The sequence below is a fragment of the Cynocephalus volans genome, chromosome 2, assembly GCF_027409185.1.
Source record: "Cynocephalus volans isolate mCynVol1 chromosome 2, mCynVol1.pri, whole genome shotgun sequence".
NCBI lineage: Eukaryota > Metazoa > Chordata > Mammalia > Dermoptera > Cynocephalidae > Cynocephalus > Cynocephalus volans.
Window position 1 is genome coordinate 161,630,270 of NC_084461.1, and position 19,743 is coordinate 161,650,012.

The window sequence follows — 19,743 nt, forward strand, 5'->3', positions numbered from 1 at the left end:
AACACACACCATCCACTTTTCTTTCTTAATATGCAAAGATTTCATGATTAAAGTTTGTTTCCTGCCCTTGTGTCAGGGATGTCGAGAGACACTAGAGTTTTCTAAATGAGACAATGCATTTGGCAGTGCTTTGTAAATGTCAACACTCTACACGGATGCTTGGATTATTATTCCTAAACAGGAAAGTCTTTGCAAGGGTTCACGCATCATGGGAAGATCATGGGTGGGGATCAGGAGAGGAGTGTTTAACCTCTGCTCCTCCTGTACCCGTTTGGTGACCCTCTCATGGCCTCTGTGCCCCATCTGGAAAGGGTGGATGGGGATCTTCTGGTGCACCAGGCACTGGGCACCCATGCAGTGCAGCTGAGTTTTGAAACTTAAGCAGGACCAAGTCCAAACAACCATCAAATGGGGAGAATAAAAAGTTTATTTCCCTCCACTCTAGATTTTAAAGCAGGGGCTGATTCCATGCCCTGATGTGTGGTAAATATGGTAAAAGTTTCCTATGTCAAACCTCCTCAAAGGCCTTATTATACCCCTAATCCCTGGCTCTGCTTTAGTCCATCATCAGGAGCCCAGACTGGACCCCAGCACTGCTGCTCGCTAGTGTGTGGTCTTGGGTGAGTGACAACTTGCAAACCTCAGTTTGGTATCTTACAAACAGGGATGATATTAGCACCCTGCTCATAGAGTTGGGGCCTTGCACAGCACCTGGCTGGCAATAAGCAGCAAATATTAGTTAGCCATCATCACCATCATTATTACCAGGTTGTACCGTCCTTGGCTTTGTGTTCTCCTGGCATGGCTGGGAGAAGGGGAAGGTGGAAGGCCCAGGGCATCTGGGAGGCCCCAGGGAGGAGGGCCTGACCAGGGAGCAGAGGACAGGTTCTACCCCACCCTCACACCACCTGGTCCGTGCTGGTCAACGACAAGGCTGAATCCTGGCGCTGGCAGGGATTGCCTCTGTGGGTGAGCGGCCCCCAAGCGTCCTGGCCACCCAGCGCAGCCCCCAGGCCGGGCACCCGCTTCTCTATGTGCTGCTCTGGCCTCTGCGAGGACGCCCGCGTCAGCCTGGCTGGGGGCTGCCCCGCCCTGCCGTAAGCGCCTGCCTCGGCTCCGCGTACCTCTTGGTGGTCTTGGCTGGAGTTGCCGTCAGCTTCTCGAATTCATCCTTCTCGGAGAAAATCACCACGTTGTCTGCAGGGAAGTGGGAAAGAGGGGGAAGGAGGAGTTAGGATCAGCTGTTGGCTCTGAGATGCCCCCCCCCGACCTTTGGCAGAGCTGTCTGGGGACAGCACGACGTGGGTGCATCGGCCCCCTTCTAAGCAGCCCGAGAGCAGAAAGTCAGGAGGCTGGGCTGTGGGGCAGCGGTGAGGGGGCGCCGGGCGTGCAGACCTGGGGCCTCTTTCTTCTCCTCGTCCTTGCTCGTGGGGGCTTCCACGCCTTTGCCCAGGTGGCTGGTGCAGCAGGCTGGGTGGAGAGAGAGAAGGGGTCAGCAGCAGGCCCTCCCACAGCCGCAGCGGCCCACGGGAGGAGTGCGGGGCTCACCCGGGGTGGAGGGCTTCGTCTTCACCATGTAGAACATGATGATAAGCACGATGGCAATGGCCATGATGAAGATGGTGGACATGGCGATGATCAGGGCAGTGGCCAGATGTCCTTGGCCTGAGAGCTCTGCTGGCATCAGGAGAGAGAGGCATGAGTGGCTGCAGCCCTGGAAGCAACGCTCTGCCACCGGGACACTTCCAGGGGACTGTGTGATCAGGACTTGGCTCTGGTGCCAGATCAGGCCGCCTGTCAGCTCTCGTGCTACTCTCAAACTGGCTCATCCAGACTTCTCTGGAATGTTGGGGGCCGGGTTGCTCCTGCGGTGTGTGCTCTTGGTTCTGCTACTTTGGGAACCTGAGGGCAAGGCAGGGTGTGGAGAGGGAGAGAGGCCCACCTACACGAGTGTGCTGAGGACAGCACAGTTTAAGCGTGGGCATTTCTGAGCAAAAGTCAGGATGCAAAAGTCAAGCCCTAGGGCCAGAGATTGGGCTCCTGGCCAGGCTCTGCTTGCGCCTCATGCTATTTCAACCTGTAGTAGCAAGAGTCCCGGGGCCCAGGTGGTGCCTGGGTGGCTCCCTCCTCCTCCTGCTCCGCGCCCCCCCCCCCCCCCCCCCCCCGCAGGCCCACTCACCCTGGGGGATTTTGCTAACTTCCCTGATTAATGTTACAATGCCCTGAAGCTTGTTCTAAAATAACCAAACAGGACCTTGGTTCTCCTGAAGCAGAACCCAGGTGGCAAGCATCTGAAGCTCCCGGACCACCTGAGATCACCTGAGGGACTGCAGAGCTAAGGACCCACCCACTCCAGAGTGAGACTCCCAGGCACCAGGTATGTCTGCAGCAAAGCTAGTCTCCCAGCGTCATCTGGGAGCATCTGCAACACCCTTTGGATGCCAGGTATGGATGACGTAAGTGCTGTAATATTCTCTGTCTTGCGTGCTACTCCCCGGGCCCAGGAGGCATGAGATTCACGCATCCTAGTGGAGTCTCCCGCTCAGGCTGTGAGTGAGTTCACAGCAGGGCCAGCTGTGTGAGTTCACAGCAGGGCCAGTGGCCAGGCAAGGACACCTACAGAGCGATCCATCGGTCCCCTCCCAGCAGAGATAATTACTCACTTCCAGCCATGGGGGCACCCAGCATGGTTCACTCACACCAGGGAAGTGATTTCAAGTGGGGAAGAGCTCCATCATCATTACTAATAATTATTTCCTCTCTTCCTCTTGACTTTCATCCCAGCCCCCTGAACTCCAGAGATCAATATCTGAGCCCCCCCTTACCTTTATGGGCATGCTGGAAGGGAGACAGGGTGCTGCTGCCAGAGGTGCTGGGGAAGTTGGCAGAGACCCCTGAAGTGGCTCCCACACCTGCAAGGAGAACAAAATCACCTCAAATGATCCAGAGAAGTATCACCTTCAAAGACTGAAAAATGAGATGTAGAGATAGAGCCAATTGGTCTGAATCCTTGATTGTGAACAGGCTGGCAGGAGGGGGGCAGGAGGGAAATATTTTTATTTCTTAGAGTGTTTAATGATCCCTGGAGAGTATTCTGAGCTTAGAGCATTATTGTTCTTTAAATAAAAAGACACATGTGACAACTCTGCTAAAACTGAACAAAGTTTTGCAAGCCCCACCAACTCCTGAGACAAAGTGCATGCAATCTATAAAATGACGGAAGAATGTTTCTGTAAAGTATTAGTAGGGCGAAATAACAGTTGGCTAATTCCTTCATTTACGTAGAACAAGAATGTGTTCCTAACACTTTTTCTAGTCATAAAGGTGATATATGCTTGTTATTAAAAACCTGGAAAAAATAAGAACTTGGGAAAGAACTAGAAGAGCCATCCATGCCCTCGCCGTCCAAAGCTGCCTGTTGGGGTATTTCCCACTAGGATTTTTCCTAAGATATGCTTTAAAAATAGTTGTAACCCATCTGTTTAGGAGCAGAGATGTGCTCTGCTTTCCTCACGGCGTGATTCAGAGAGCCCTTCTCTGGGAACAGTGTCACTCAGCAGGATGGGTGGGAGCACATTTGCTTTCAGTCAAATCACAGTGGAACAGCTGTTCTGCCACAGAATGGACGACATCCTGAAAGTCAGCCTTCTTTTAGGCTGGACTCAAGTTTTGCAATTAATAAAAACGATCTTGTTGCAAATGAATTTCCTCCCTCGCTTTCATCTCTTCCAGTTCTGGAGAAATTTGTGAAGTGGATTTGCACTACAGAGAAGCAGCCTGCCCGAAATCAACGCACCCCAGTCCTCCCCAGTGCAGCCCAGCTAAGAGGAATGGCTTGACGCTGTGCCCTGGTCAGCCCACGCCAACACAAGGCTCCCCTAGCAGGGCCACAGCAGAGGCAGCCAGACACTTCTCCGTCCTCACACCTTGCAACACAAATAGGAAACTCACAAGCACACAGGGTGGGGGCTTGGGAGGGAGCGGGGGAGGGAGCATGCTGGCTGATGGTTCTGCACTTCTGTGAGGTCCCAGGCGCAGCAGCGGTGGTGGAGAGGCGGCCTATTGCTCAGGGTTGGGTGGAAATGGAGCTGTCGGCTGGGGCGGAAGTGTTGCTTGCCCACTGGGGGCAAGCTGAGCTTCCTTGCCTTCCTGGACGACAAAGGGAAACTTTTTCCCCTGGTGAGATCCCAACTTGTGATAGATCTCTGCTTTTTAAATTCAGCCTTCTCACCTGGCCTTAGAGCCACTGTCCCATTGGGGAGGAACTTGTGGAAAGGTGTGTGCCCCTGGCTGGGAACACAGGAGGTGAAGGCTGCACCTGTCCTACTCACAGGCCTCAGCAGGTTCCCTTTGAAGGTCTGCAGTGTGATAAGGTGGGCTTCAGGTTTCCTGGCCATTCAAATCGCACTGGGAAGCAGCCTCTCAAACTTCAGGTGAATCAGAAAACTTTTAAAAAAGTAAATAGGACATTGAAAGGAAGCTGATTTATCTGTTTGGTAAGGGGCCTAAAGGAGCTTAAGACATGTTGTCCGAGAAAAGAAATACCCATGGGCTGTGGACATTTGTCCTGTTTGTCTCTTCTTGTCCCTTCCTGCCACGGCTTGCAAGCTGAGATGACAGGGGTAGGGACAGGGACAAAATACGCCTGGGCCTGTGATCTAGAGAGAGACAATGAAAGCAGCCCAGTGAGCTCTCAGATGTAGGAAATGCCTTTGCACCCTGGCAGATTACACACGATGTCCCCAAACAACATGTGCGGGCTGCTGCACACCAGGCGCCCCTGCGCCCTCCACCAGCCCAGCCTCCACTCTGTTGTACCGGACACTTCCCCCAAAGCAAACTCCAACTGGCGCTGACCAAGCAGCTCCAGACCCGGCTATTCACTGATCCCTGAGCTGGTCAGAGACACTTCTGCTCTGAGTGCATTCGGGCAGTGAGGAGGTGAGGGTGCAGTGGGCAAGAGGTGGACCACTCACCACTTGTTCAGTGCTCAGTCTCTCAACACGAGGACTGGAGCTAACCGCTGCACCTGCCCTGTAGGCATGGCCCCACCCCACCCCTCAGCCTACCCCGCTCTCCGCCCTTACCAAGTGGCAGCCCCCAGGATCCCTGGAGAAGGTGCTGGTGGGGTTGGGTGGGGGGAGACACTTCCCAAGGGGATCCAGCAGTGGAATCCAAGTGGCTACACTGTCTGCAGAAGGAGAAGGAGGACATGTGGATTTTAGACATACCCACAGGCACCGAGGCCACTAGGGGCAACAACCCACTTGCTGACAGTGGACCTCTTCCCAGGAGCTGAGCTCAGCCATGAGGAAAGGAGCTGTCCCTTTAGCAGAAGGGAGAGAGGCAAAGAGTGTCAAGTCACAAATAAACGTAAGCATGTGCTAGAGTCGTCCAGAGCCACAGCTCTATTGCAGGCAGGTGAAAGGAGTATGCTTGTAGCAAAAGAAAAATGAAAAAGGACTTGCCCCGAATACAGTTATATTATTAAAACAACGCGTATCTCATTCGGTCTGTTTTGTCCACAATTCCATACCCCTGCCCTCCAGATGAAAGAGGAGGTGTGTAAGACCAGAGGAGGAGCCCCCCCATCTCCCCTGTCCCTGCGGCTGCAGGGCTGCTACTACACGTTTGATAAGCCCGTTATTAGGGAGAACAGGGGAGCCGATCTGGCCCTAAAGCTCCAACTAGGAGCAGCCCTGGGTGTGGTCTGAGCGCAGCGGGGAGGCGCCTGCGGAGCCCGTGGAGCTGGGAGCCAGGAGCCAGGTCTCTGGTGATCACAGAGAAGGTCCCGCTGTTTGTCAGGAGAGTTAGAAAAATCCCCAGAGGAAACACGCACCTGCTCTGCATCACCCCCGAACACTTGAAAGTACGTCCCAGAATTATGAAAGTCTGCATCCTGTTGAATAAATGCAATGTGTAAAATTGGTTTGGGCAAACTCAGCCTTTTAAAACGGGAAGAGAGCAGGCTGAGAAGTCGGAGGGGCCCGGGCTGCTCCTGGTCCTGCCGTCGCCACCCTCCCCGTGCTGTGGGTCCCCACGCAGGGCGGTGCGGGGTTGGACTGCGTGGACGGCAGACGGGGCCCCGGGTCGGGTCAGTCCCGGGACGGCGCGGCGCAGCCCGCACTCTGGCCCTCCGAGCACGGTCAGAACGTCCGCTGTCTGCGTGCCGGCGCGCGCCGTCCCGCCTTCCCGTCGCTTCCGCGTGGATTCCGCTCTGAGCAGCCGGCGAGGGTGAGTGAGAGCCACGGTCTCGGGCGACAGCAGCAGCGGCCACCCAGGACGCATCAGCCTGCCGCCCGGCTCAGCGCAGTGCACCTGCATCGAAGCCAGGAGAGCGCGCACAGGGGCCTTTGAGCTCTGTGAAGCCACGCAGCTGAAAAAGATGCCGGGACGTGTTAGAGACCGGCTGGATTCTCCACACGCGGTGAGCAGGGTGCGGAAGAACGGTTTGTTCATTGATTCTCAGAGCCGTCCACGAGGGCGCCCCGCGGCGGCGCCTTGGCTGCGCTCCCCCTGGTGGCGGGTCCTGGAACGACGGGCAGAGTCACGGGAACCCAGCCCGGCTCAAAGCGGGGTCCCCGGGCTTGCAGAGTCTCGGGCGCACCCCAGCCCTGCTGCGTCAGCATCTGTCTCTTAGGTCTCCCGGTGAGGCGTGTGCACGTCCAGGTCTGAGAAGCCCGTGCAGGCCCCCCTGCCACACCACGTAACCAGCGTGGCTTAGGAAGAGTGGTCATTTACACTTGCTCTGTGCTTCCAGTGTTCAAAGGATTTTGTACATGTATGTGACAACCCTACTGGTACCCTGAGCCGATATTATTTTCTCAGTTCTATAGAAGAGAAAACAGAAACTGAGGCGGCTGCAGGCGCCCACGGTATTGTGGTCACAGAGTACCAGGCTCAGAGCTAAGTTCCTCTGTGCATGTATTTTCATTGACGGTGACATTCGGCCTGATGGCAGGATCGATCTGTTCCCACCAGCTGTCAACTCTGGTACCCCCTTCACTACTTGGCAATCTCAGAAACTTGAATGATTTTATTCCATTTTAAAAGTATGCAGGTGTTGCTTTTTCATTTCTCCTGAGGCTTATTTTGTGGGCGGCATCACGGGAACAACAACTCACAAGGCACTGAGGGTGGGCGTGGTGGGCGTGAGCTCACTCGAGTCATACAGTGGCCTGGGAAGTGGGTACCATTTGGTGGCATATGAGGAAACTGAGGCTCAGGGAGCTCGGGTCCCTTGTCTAACTCATGCAGTGAATTTCCAGAGCTGGGACTCTTAACCTACACCACTGGCTCTCAAACTTGTTGAAAATGTACGTTCTCAGGCCGCCCAGCCCTGTGGAGTCAGGGGCGGCCCCCACAGTGTGTGATGTAAGAAACCTGCAGAGGCCTGGAGGAGGATTGCGGCCCTGCGCTGTCGCTTCACAGAGTGCAGAGAAGCCACCCAGAGAAGCACCCGCGCAGCATGGTGCGAGGGGGCATAGGGTTCCGTTCCGGTGGTGTGAGGCAGCTGGGGGCCTGGCCCATCTCCTCTGCCACTTCAGGCCCACTCCTGTACGGCGTTTGTCCGGGACCCTGGCAAGTGTCTGACTGTGGTGTGTGTAATCCACCACTCACTGACTCTGACCATCAAGGCTGTTAACTGCTCCACGAGGGCCCAGGTATATCAAATCAAAACAGGTTGGAGGAAAAGGTGCTCTGGCCCCTGGCCGTGGGCTTGGGGTCCTTTCCTGGGCTGGGGCTGCTGCTGGCAGTCCTGTGAGTTTGGATTTTGACTTTGTGGGGCCGTGTCATGACCAGCCTTTCTGGCTCTGATGTTTCTGCTGAGTCCTGGGCAGGTGCCCTGGGTACAGAGACCTCAGGACTGAGACCAGTGCAGACTAAGTGGAGCCCCAGATGTGGACAGCAGCGCCCTATACACCAGGCAGGCAGGCCTGCGTCCTCTGGGCACACCACAAGGCCTCACTGGCTGCATCTCTCCATTTCCCAGGAAGACGTACAGAGGCCTGGTGACTTGCCCAGGGGAACTCTAATGAGAGCTAATTGGCAGCACTGCCAGGAGTGGAGGCTCCTGGTCCCTGGGCTTCTTTGCTGGATTCTAAGAACTTACCATGAGGCCTTACTGTGAGCAGGAAGCAGTTAAGGGTTGGGGGTGGGGAGAGGGTGCACTCATTGCCAAACCTCCAGCACTGAGGGCTTTGCTTGCTTCTGCCGTGTGACAGACCTCATTGCTGAACAGAGTGAGGCGGCCCTGCGCTGACTTTAGGCTCCTGTTGGCCCCACGTGGAGCATTGCTGGCTTCCCGGGATCTGCAGACAAAGAGCCTTTTCTAATGAGGTGGTGAGTGTCTGACATCTTCCCAGATTAGGACTTCATCCCAGAATTATCTGGTATGGAATCGGTTGGTTTGGATTCCCCACAGGATACACATTGGCAGTAACAGCTCACTTCACCACAGGCCAGGCTGGCAGCGAGCAGGCCACCTCCAATCTGTGAATTAATTAGCATACGGCTGGGAAGGAAAGCTCACTTTTAAAGACATGCAAATCCATCATTGCCAGGCTCACCTATTTAGCAATCTGGAAGGGAGGGAGCGGCCCTCCCCACTGGGCACCCTGACCCAGCACCCAAGGTCTGCTCCGCTTCACCAGAGGTGGGGAGGGAGCTGATGTTCTTGTCTCCTTCCCTTCCTCCCAGACCCTGTAAGACACAGGCCCCAATTCTATTCTCTCTGACAAGGTTATTGTGAGAAAATGAGGCGGGTGGGCCTCACCGAGAGTAAGGAGAGGAGAAGAGGTGCTCCCGCAGCCCGGGGACAGACATCAGCTCCCCCCAGCCTTACTAGTCTCTCCCCGACACAGATCCAAGAGAACACACAATACATTCCCTGGAGCAGAGGTACCTGCTCTTCCTCATAGACAGATGCCTGCAAAAGTCAAACCCCAAGGAGAGCAGGAATGAGACAGCCCAGGCGGATTACAAACCAGAGACTGACTGTTGACATGAGCTCTGTGGAATCTATTTCATTAACTGCGATCATGTCTGTGTCTCCCGTAGCCTCACCACTGGCCCTTTGCGGTACTTTTCAACATGTCTTTGCATCTGTGATTTCATCGCTTTTTCAACAATCACATGAGATGGCCAGGTCAGATTTTGGCACCCCATGTTACAGGTGAGGAGGCCAAGGCTCCTGGAGGTGAAGTGGCTGGTGGTGGCCGACCTGCCCTAGAACCCCAGCCTCTGCCTCAGAGCTTGGCTACAGCAGACCCCCACGGACCTGAGGCCTGACCAGTGAGGCCATGGGAGCGGCCCCATCTATGCCTTCACTGTAATGAGTCCCGTCCAGGTGCCAGGAGGGGCTTCTTTCACAGCCCCTGCAGTGAGCGACATTGACATGGGACACAACACACTGTGGAAGGACAGGAGCACTCACATTCCTTGGTGTTGGGGGGTGCCAGCAGGCAGGAGTAGCAGACCATGCCGTAGATGTTCCGGGGTCTGTTCTCTAGCATGTAGTAGCTGCAGGGGCGAGACAAGACAGAGCAGACAGGTGAGCCAGACAGCAGCTAGTACCGACCAAGAGAGCATCACAGCCTCTTGCAAGTGGCCGTCAAGTGAGGTGCGAGAGGACACCGTGTGGACCACAGCCTGCGTGCCCACGGGGGTCTCCGTGTCTTGAAATGGAACATCCTTTTCCCAGTATGGGTGCTCCTCAACTTATGATGGGCTCACATCCCAGTAAACCCACCTAGCCCACCCAACTTCATAGCAGAGCCTAGCCCACCTTAAGCATGCTGAGAACACGTACATCAGCCCAGAGTTGGGCACAATCATGACAGAAAGCCTGTTCTATAATAAAGTGTTGAATATGCCATGCAATTCAGTGAATATATACTGAAAGTGAAAAACAGAACAGTGCGTGGGTATGCAGACTGCGGTGTCTACTCAGTGAGGATGGCTTTTGCACCATGGTAAAGTAAAAAACCATAAGTTGAATCACTGTAAATTGGGGACTGTCTGTTCTGGGCCAGTATGGGCCTTTCTTTTAATCTCCTCCCCTTCTCAGTTCCTTTCACTGATGGATTTGTTGAGAGTGTGTATGTCATCACCATCCTTGTCAACTCGCCAGCACGTGTCTGCACTCCCCCCAGCACGCGCCCTCCTCAGAGCCTGTAGCCTGGTGAGACTGGTGGCAAATGCCTATGAGGCCGTGGGACACTTGAACTGAAGGGAGCTGGCCAGCACAGTGGCTGAGGTGGACAGAGCACAGCTGCCAAGTCCAGAGAGGCCAATGCTGAAGGCCTTAAGGAGAGCCTGGAATACAAGCACGTCATGATTGCTTCCTCTTCAGGGGCCCTTGACTGAAGACACCCATGTAACCGTAAACGCACACTGGGGCCACACACACACAGGAAAGGACAAGTTACACACAGTAACGCTGTTGGAAGGCCTCTCCCCCTAGTGATGGTCTGTATGTCTTTTGAGCTTCGTGATGCCACTATGCCAGCCACGACCATACTAACTGGCTTAGGTCCTGCTCTCAGGGGTCTGAGGCCCCCATCCCCTGGGTACAGCCCCAGTGACACTGCCTTCTCCGCTGGCTCGCAGCTCAGGTTCCTTGCCTCTGCAGACTTTGGCTCTTGCCTTGGTGTGAGCCAGTTTTCCAGAAATGAACGTTCAGCAGTGATTATGGAGCCATTTATCACATTGTGAGAAGTCAATTAAAGAAAGCAAGCTGGTGCCAACACTTCCCCTTATTATAATTCAAGAGATGAAAAATCCCTCTCCACCATCAGATTTTACCATGGTTGTTTTCTCATCTCTCTTTATTAGCCGTGCACCACGAAGGCATTGGTGAGCAGCAGCTCAGTGCAGGAGGGCCAGGGTGGGGGCGGGCTTCGAACTCCATGAGCTTGGACCATGACCAGTGACATCATGATCATAGTTGCCTGTCCTCCCCTCACAGCCTTTTATTCTTGGATCTCTGTGTATCTTGTCAATGTTAATTAACCAATCTCAAAACACCCCTCAGAGAAGCCACAACAGCCAGTATTACAGTGAAGCCTTCTGGAAAAAGCCTTTCAGATACATCTTCTGCCTCCTCCAGAAGCCACCTCTGTCGTAATGCAAGGGCCACGCAGGGCAGATGGCGGATCTGCTCCCAGCAAGGTTGTGTGTCTGCCATGTGGCCTCACAAGGTGATGGCCAAGGGCAGCTTTCTAATACCCAGGTCCACTAACACTTCCGGCTGCCACCTCTTTCTCCTGCCACCTCCACTTCCACCACTCTCCTGCTCCCCCCTCAATAGTGACCTGCCCTCCCCTGGACTGGGGGGGCTTCGAGGGCAAGTCTTGTGCACATCCCAGCTGCTGGTGCCTCCTGCCTAGAGCTGAGGAAGGCAGGTTCTGGGTAAATACCGGTTGGACAAGTGAATGAATGACACTAAGTCTTTCTCCAAGAAGGGTAGACACTGAGAAGGACAGAGGCCTGGAAGGGTGTCTGTGCCCATCCTGCTTAACACCCTGGGTTCTGGGCTCTGTCTCAGGCTCCAAAGCCTCAGGGTGGGTGCAGATTGTCTGGGCTTTAGTATTGGGTGCCCCTGGGGCCACCGCATTCTGAGTGCCTGAGGGAGGGACTGCTCTCGTCCACCAGGGGTCTCTTTCTAATTCCCGGAGGGGCTCTGAATGGCTGCGCTGTGCCTCCTGCCTGGACCTGGCATTTGGACCAAGCTGTGCAATGTGTTAAGTACCTTAGTGAAGGAACAATATAGAAGGGCAAAAAATATTTTAAAATATGTTGGCTCTAGGAGGCTGTTATGAAATTGTACTGCCTACCCGGCATGAGTGTTAAATGCCTGCGGATTAGTAGGAGCCATTTTTTCCTAGCACGTATTGTTTCACAGAACATATTTAAATGTTAGGTTTTTCTCTTTAGGCCTGGCCTAGATTCTCCGCGGTGTGGCTGGCCTCCAGATCTCTTGGGCTGCTTGCTAGTCTTCTCCCACCCGATGCTTTCGCAGCCTGACATGGGAGTCTAGTTAGGGTCTGTGGCCCGCATTACAGCATCAGGTCTCTTCGTCTTTCCGTAAAGGTCCTACTCTTTCATCCATATTTTGATGTTCCCCTAGTTCTTTCTTTTCCTCCTGTTCCCCATGGGTTGACTATGCTCAGGGCAAGGTTCCATGGGCGCCTCTAGAATGTTCTGTCGAATGTGGGCATCGACATCCTCTTCTCAGGACTCCTAGGCCCAACACGGGGGCCACCGAGGCCTGGGGCGCCCACTTCCCTCCAGTGCGCTTGCGGGTGTGCAGCCTCCTCCGGAGCCCGGGAAGCTGGACCTTGACCTCTGCTGGCTTCGCTGCTCCTTCCTCCCTGCTGCCCACCCTGGGCTCTCCTGCAGAAACCCCGGGTGCAGGGCTCAGCGGAGAAGGAGACGAATAGGAGGCGGCCCACATCTGCAGCCCCCACACTGAACCAGGGAGGACAGCAGCCTTTCGTGAGCTAACCATGCCCACCTGCCAAGAGCTGCGCACTCCTCATGTGACACCGAGTGCCTATCACAGGAGGCGGGGGCTGTCACAATCTTGCGAGCTGGGAGCATGTGGGGGGGGGACATTAGCCACCAGCAGGGGGCTGGGGACCGGAGGTAAAGGAGGCGCCTTGTTTTTTGGTGGCCTGCGGTTGGAGCGCTTGATTGAGCACACGGTCTCCCTGCCCAGGACTCTCCCCAGCCCAGAGCCCCAGCGCACTGGGCCTCGCAGGGTCATGGGAGCGGAGGAGAAGATGTGGACTAAGCGGTTACTGTTCCCGTGGGGCAGGGGCAGTTCCTCAAGGAAGAGCCTTTGAAAAGCACACGTGCCACTGCCCACTAATTCTGCAGATGGCCATCCATGTCTATGATAGGCCAGTCCTTCTGGTGGGAAAGGCTCTGGCTCCACACTCCATGCTCACTTTCGGGTCACACACAGCCACGGCTGGATCCCACACACTGCGGCTGTGATGCCCTCTCGGCACTGAGCCCAGCTGGGCCGGGATCTCCCGCCTGCCAGGCTGCCCACAGGAGCCCACCTGGACCAGCGGCTTCCAGCTCCATCCAAGTCTTGGCTCTCAACTTGGACCTCTCCGTCTGCTCTGTGCTAGAGACTCCAGTCTGGGCCCCATACCAGCGCATCACACCCTGTCTCCAGGCCCCGCAACCCACAAGGCTCAGTCTGCAACTCTGTCAGAGCTGCCCTCCGAGGACGCTCAGATTCCTCCTGTCCTTGGACCCAATGCCTCTGCTACAGTTCTCACCACTTTGCGCCTCCCCACTCTCACCACTTTGCGCCTCCCCGCTGGCCCCGGGCTGGGCTCTAACGTGCAGCCCGACTGCATCCTGCCTTAGCAGGGCAGTCTGCATGGTGACCCGCATCAGCTTCAAGCTGATGTCCTGGCACTGGCTTCCAGAGCCCTTTTCCATTGGCCCCTGCCTGCCTGTCTCACTTCACCAGGTCCCTCTTGCTCCTTTGGCTGTGGCCACCAGACCCCTCAGAGCTCCAGGCCCTGTCCAGCTTCGTAGCCCTTTGAGCAGTGGCCCCAGAAACTTCACTTGGAGAGCTCTGCCCTACTTCTTAGCCCAACTCATTCTAGCATCACTTCCATAGTCTTCTAAGACCCCTGCTGACTCCATCTCCCCAGCCATGAGGTGAGAGTCCTTCCTCGACTTCTAGAACATTCTGTGTGTGCCTTGCCACACTGTGTTGCAGCCGCTGGCTTCCTATCTAACTTCTCCACTGAAAAGAGAGAAGCCACCTCTTTCCTCTTTGTCTTAAGTAGGCTCTTAATTCAAAGGTTTACAAAAATAAAAACATTAGGTTGTGAATGTCAGGTCAATACACTGAGGGTCTTTAGAAATAAGTATGGGTTTTGCAAAGATGGGCCTTTTTTGCAGGGTTTTGCAAGGAGAGTAAGGCAAGGAAGTGCTGCGTTTCCTTCATGGATCATGAATCTCCACCAATAAAATCAGTAAGGTTAATCAATCAAGGTAAAGTTCTAGGAAGCATGCAAATTATCAGAGACAGATTCTAGCCATCTAATGTCGAGATCCTACTGAAGCTCTCTCATGAGGAACCAAGCACAGTGTCTGCACGGAGCACCCTGAAAGGCTTGTTGTGGGGGAGAGGGGCCTGTGTCCATTCTGGTTCTCCCAATACCCAAGTTCCTTTTGGTGAAGCCCTCACAATACAATAAACTGCAACAACGGAGCTAAAGACTACCCAGCTATAGAACTGTATTGTTATATTTTCTAAGAGAATAGTATCTTCCTTGGTTATAGCTATCTAGCTATCTGCTTTTTTTGCAAATTGAAAAATAAGGTTCAGTGACAAGGTTCTCCTGTTTTATGTATTCATTGGATAAATACGTTTAAATCATGTTCTGTGCCAGGGGTGTTGACATGGGGTTGTCTAGCAGATACTTGGACAGGTGGGTCTGTAGCTCAAGAGGGAGGCCTGAGCTGGAGACAGAAAACTGGGGAGCCTGGGGCTGGGTACTGTCAACAGCAGAGAGATGGTGGTGGGAGCTGTGGAAAGGAACGCATCTCAGTAACAAATTGGAGCTGAGATTATTTTCTGTGACCTAAAATATATCCATGTTTTAAAGAGTTATTCACTTTCTATCTGTTTCAAGTTGCTGTGCTTTCTAATTTTTGGTGCTTCCTTCTTACAGGCTAATGCTCAATGATCTCTTTTCAATGTAACCTTATTTTTTCCTCCTCTTAATTCAATGCGTTGATCCAGGGAGACAACATGTGCACAAGCACATTGTACTGTGCTATTCAAAACACCACTGTTGCCTTGATTGCTGCCATCACCTCCATCACCACCTGCACCTGTGTCATCCCCACCATCACCTCCACCACCACCTGCACCTGCGTCATCCCCACCATCACCTCCACCACCACCTGCACCTGCATCATCCCCACCATCACCTCCACCACCACCTGCACCTGCATCATCCCCACCATCACCTCCACCACCACCTGCACCTGCATCATCCCCACCATCACCTCCACCACCACCTGCACCTGCATCATCCCCACCATCACCTCCACCACCACCTGCACCTGCATCATCCCCACCATCACCTCCACCACCACCTGCACCTGCATCATCCCCACCATCACCTCCACCACCACCTGCATCATCCCCACCATCACCTCCACCACCACCTGCACCTGCGTCATCCCCACCATCACCTCCACCACCACCTGCACCTGCGTCATCCCCACCATCACCTCCACCACCACCTGCACCTGCGTCATCCCCACCATCACCTCCACTACCACCTGCACCTGCGTCATCCCCACCATCACCTCCACCGCCACCTGCACCTGCGTCATCCCCACCATCACCTCCACCGCCACCTGCACCTGCGTCATCCCCACCATCACCTCCACCGCCACCTGCACCTGCGTCATCCCCACCATCACCTCCACCGCCACCTGCACCTGCATCATCCCCACCATCACCTCCACCGCCACCTGCACCTGCATCATCCCCACCATCACCTCCACCACCACCTGCACCTGCGTCATCCCCACCATCACTTTCCTCCTAACCTCCATCAATACCTCCATCATCACCTGCACTGTCACCATCACTTCCACCTCCACCACCTCCACCACCACATCCACCAACTCTACCAGGGCAGTCTCTTCTGCTGCTTTGTTTTCACCTGTAACCCTTGCAAAGCACTGTTTTGTGGCCACTAGAGGGAAGCAGCAGCACCAGCTGTGCCTTCGCATTTACCCTCTGTCAAGGCTGTATTTTCCAGTTCCCAGGCAGAACTCACTAGTGTGCCCCGCCTGGAAAAAGGAAGATTTTATCTTTCTGTCTTTCAGGCCAATAGCATTTTCACTTTTCTTTTTGGGGAGATTTTTTATACATTGCAGAATTGTGGTGGAATTATAGGCATCCCCTGACTTAAATCCTCAGTTTTTCCAGAATAATAAAAGTACTAAAAAGAACACTTTTGTGTGGGAGTTTTCTCCAAAGGATTTCACATGTGTTGATTCATTATAAGTAATTCAACCCATTTGTTTCATTTGGGCGATCGGAAGATACTATGATGATTTATGTCCACTAAGAGGTGTGGACACAGAGCCTGGTGGGCTGCCTATAGGAGATGACAGGACTTGCTGTCCTGGCTGCTGCCCCTCATGCAACAGGACCCAGGGCAGGCGTGATGCTACGCTGAGGCCTGCGGAGCCCCCAGCCCCCTGTTCTAGGTCTTTGCTCTGTCCACCAGGGCTTGTCTGGTGGTGCCTCTACTCACCCAGGGAGACACGGCCCACACTCGGCGTCATTCTCCAAGTCCCCCGGCGTCAGCACGGTGGCCCGGAAGAAGCCCTCACAGTCTTTGTGGCGCCTGCATATCTGGTAGCCTCCTTTGGAAAACTTCTCTGCTGGGCAGGGGATGCAGCCATAGTCCTCGTCCTTGGTGCCATAGCCGCAGGACTGACCGGGGGAGGGGACGGAGGACACAGGTGAACACAGTGGCTGAACCCACAAGGATGTGGCCCAACAGCCCTTGGGTGGCAAAACACTGGCTGTTCCAGAAGATGCTCTTGCTGGGCCTTGGCCTCCTGACTTGTCATAGCTGCAAGAAGCCCCATCTGCCAGCCCTGGCTCAGCTCGCCCTCTCCCTGCCACGTGGGCTCCAGACACTGCCTGCCCTCTTCTGAGTCCCAGAATAAATCCAACTGGCTACTAGAATGCCCTGGCAGTAGACATTGCCCTTGGCATCTGACTTTTCTCAGCTCTCTATGAGAACCCCAGATCCTGAAACCCTGGACGCTCCTTTTCGTGCTTAACAGAACATCCCTGCTTTGCCTTCCTGGAGGAGAAGGGAGATGCGGCTACTGCAGGACATATCAGTCACACATCCAGTGTCGATGACCTGAAACTCAACCAAGGCGAAATAGGAACGCAATCCTCTAAAAATATTAAAAAGAGCTCCTGAGAGATCTATTTACAAATGCTCAGCTCCTCACCCAGCCGGTCAGCACTGCGTGGGTCATCGCAGCTTGCGCTGTGCAATCTCCGTGCCCAGCAACCACAGAAGGCCAGCGTGGCTTACCCTGGTGACCTTGCACAGCGGTGCAAACGCAGCGCAATGGCGCCGGAGGAGGGCTGGGTCTTACCAGGTGGGGCTCCTCCCCTGGCCCGCACTGGGGACACTCGTGGCACAGCCCCGTGGTCTGGTTGTAGTACTCGTTCTCGCCGCAGTTTGAATATTCTGCTCTGGCCAAGCACATCAGAGACACCTGCCACAAAAGAGGGTTGCTATGGCTTTCATGCCTCCTTGGAAACACACATAGTTGGCGCCAGTGCCCAGCAGCCTGAGGTTGGCTTAGGAAGGAGGTGCCCTGGGGCTGGGGCTCCCCTGTGGGCTCCAGCTGTGAAGGTGCCCAGCTAGCAGGTGCTTGTTTGGTGCTAAGTCCCCAGTGACTCTCAGCTAACCACCTGGGCATGCCCCTCCCCCCGCCGCTGCCTCCCCGCATCTGGAACCACCTCCTCCTCACCCCTGCTGTCAAAACTCCATCCCATGGTCAAGGCCTATCCTGAATTCTCGTCACCAATGCGATCTTTCCTTGATTCTCTCCAAGGCCATGGATAAGGTGGCCCCCTCCCCCGAGCCTCTAAAACAGTGGTGCTCCTCTGAATGCTGGCCTTTCCAGGGGGACTCTGGCAGGGGGCTGGATCTTCTGTATTCTTCTCAGCTGCGTGGCCCACAGTGTGGGCTCATCACACAGGCATTGGGCCATATATCACAACACAAGTAAGCACTAAAGGACGTTTCTATCCATGAAACCCTGTCAAGGGAACTACCAACGACATGCATCTGATTTGGGCCTGGGTGGTGTTCAGCACTTTGCGGGCATGGCCTTGTCTTTGAAGGAGGTGCTGTTATCAGTGCTCCCATTTTACAGCTGTGCAAACTGAGGCTGAAGAAGCTGAGGCACTGGTCTGAGGCAGTGGAGCTGGTGAGGGATGTGGCCTGGACAGAAGCTCCTGCTGAACCTCACCAGGGTCAGGGCATAGTGTGGCGAGGTTCTTGGGCCACTTACCACCAGGACAGGGAGCCAGGGCGTCCACTTAAAGTCCCCCACATGTGCCATCCTCTCCCAGGGGTTCACCTGAAAGACATGTTTGGTCAACACCAGCTGGGTGGGCCCCGGCGGTGGTTTCCCAACCTCGGGTGTGGCTGCCGTCATCGTAGCCCTCTGGATATAAAGTACTGGCCTGCCAACAGTGTGAAGGATGAATTCACCCTAACAAAACGCAGATTCGAAGCTGAGCCTGCCCCCATGCCCCTTAGGCAGACTCCATGGCCTTTACCAGCATCACAGCCATGTCCGAGATACAGCCCCCAAGAGGAAGGACCGGAGCACACCAAGAGTCTGTCGTTAAAGCCTGGGGCTGGTGACTAGTGTTTAACAGCTCAGAGAGTTTGAAGAAGCCTGCGCTTGCATGAGCTGTAAGTATGGGGTGCTCCACACTGGTCCTAATCCAACAGGAGGAGCCCTGGAGACACTGCCAGGACACAGAGTCTGGTCCAGCCCCACTGGAAGGTTCTGCCCTCTCTCCGTTAAGAATGGGTCTTCCATCTAAGTGGGTGTTTGAGAATGTACAAGTCCAATCACCTAATTTTACAGTTGAGAAAAAACTGAAGTCCAGAGAGGTTAAGTGGCTTACCCAAGGTCACACAGCTACTCAATGGACAGAGGATGGCCTCAGCCCAGGCATTCAGATGTTTTTCACCAACTACTACATTAATGTACTGCTTTGAAGGAGGAGGTGTTAATTTTTCACTTTTTCATTTTCTGAATGGGAGACCTGTGTTTATGACTCAAAGCAATTTTATCTGGGAGTCTGGGTACTAATTAGTCTAGCTGCACTAAGAGAGATGATGTGCTCATATGAGTGCCTGAATTCCCCAGTGACATTCCCAGTCACTGTTGTCCTGTGTTGACAGTGGGGGTGTATTCGGGACAAAACATCATGCTGTTTTCTAGAGGCTGGGTTGTGAAGAACCTTGAAGAATCAATGGCTGACTTAGACCAGATGTCAAGCTGAGCCATGGGAACCACCTCCCAACAAGACCTTTCACCTTTGGTTGTGGCCAGAGTTGCTGCTGAGGAGAGGTAAATCACCTGGGTGGTGGGCAGACACCATCTTCTTTTCTCTCTCTCTCTCTCTCTCTTTTTGGCAGCTGGCCGGTACAGGGATCAAACCCTGGACCTTGGTGTTATCAGCACCATGCTCTAACCAACTGAGCCAACCGGCCAGCCCTAATCTTCTTTTCTAAATCCCTCAGGATTTAAGGCCTTGCCCTGTGAGATTTCTGGAGAGAGAACACATTTAAGAGAAGCACCCAATGAATAGATATGTACAGAGAAGCCGGCAGAGGCAACAGTGTCCATGTACCTTCCAGAGTGGCCCTGGGCAGATACCTGTCCTCCTGCCTCCCGATACGGAACAGCAAGTGCCACACTCCTGTGGAAGAGGTTGGATAAAATCCAGGCAGGGCCTTAAGATATTATGCTTGCTTATCATTGCATCAAACAAAATGCCAACAAAATATCCAACAGAACATCCGATCCCTAGAATACCATGCAGAGATCAACCATTTGTTGTTGAGTGAAAAAGAAATTATAAAGAATGCTTTTGTGGCTGCATTTGTAAAGGTTTCTTGCTTT

At 54.2% G+C, this 19,743-nt stretch overlaps 1 protein-coding gene and 1 non-coding gene across 2 annotated transcripts in view; both read right to left on the reverse strand.

Moving 5' to 3' along the window:
• EDAR (ectodysplasin A receptor) overlaps positions 1-18,162 on the reverse strand; it is a 28,760-nt gene extending 10,598 nt beyond the window's left edge. The window contains exons 1-8 of the mRNA XM_063087952.1: positions 18,112-18,162; positions 17,185-17,307; positions 16,317-16,498; positions 9,437-9,522; positions 2,826-2,912; positions 1,549-1,674; positions 1,396-1,470; positions 1,125-1,197 (exon numbers count right to left, since the gene is read on the reverse strand). Coding sequence (XP_062944022.1) covers positions 1,125-1,197; positions 1,396-1,470; positions 1,549-1,674; positions 2,826-2,912; positions 9,437-9,522; positions 16,317-16,498; positions 17,185-17,307; positions 18,112-18,162 — 803 coding nt within the window. The remainder of the gene's footprint in view (positions 1-1,124; positions 1,198-1,395; positions 1,471-1,548; positions 1,675-2,825; positions 2,913-9,436; positions 9,523-16,316; positions 16,499-17,184; positions 17,308-18,111) is intronic.
• A 1,095-nt stretch (positions 18,163-19,257) lies between these two features.
• On the reverse strand, positions 19,258-19,331 carry TRNAI-GAU (transfer RNA isoleucine (anticodon GAU)). The gene has a single exon. It is a non-coding gene; the product is annotated as a tRNA-Ile (tRNA).
• Between the last annotated feature and the right edge of the window lie 412 nt (positions 19,332-19,743).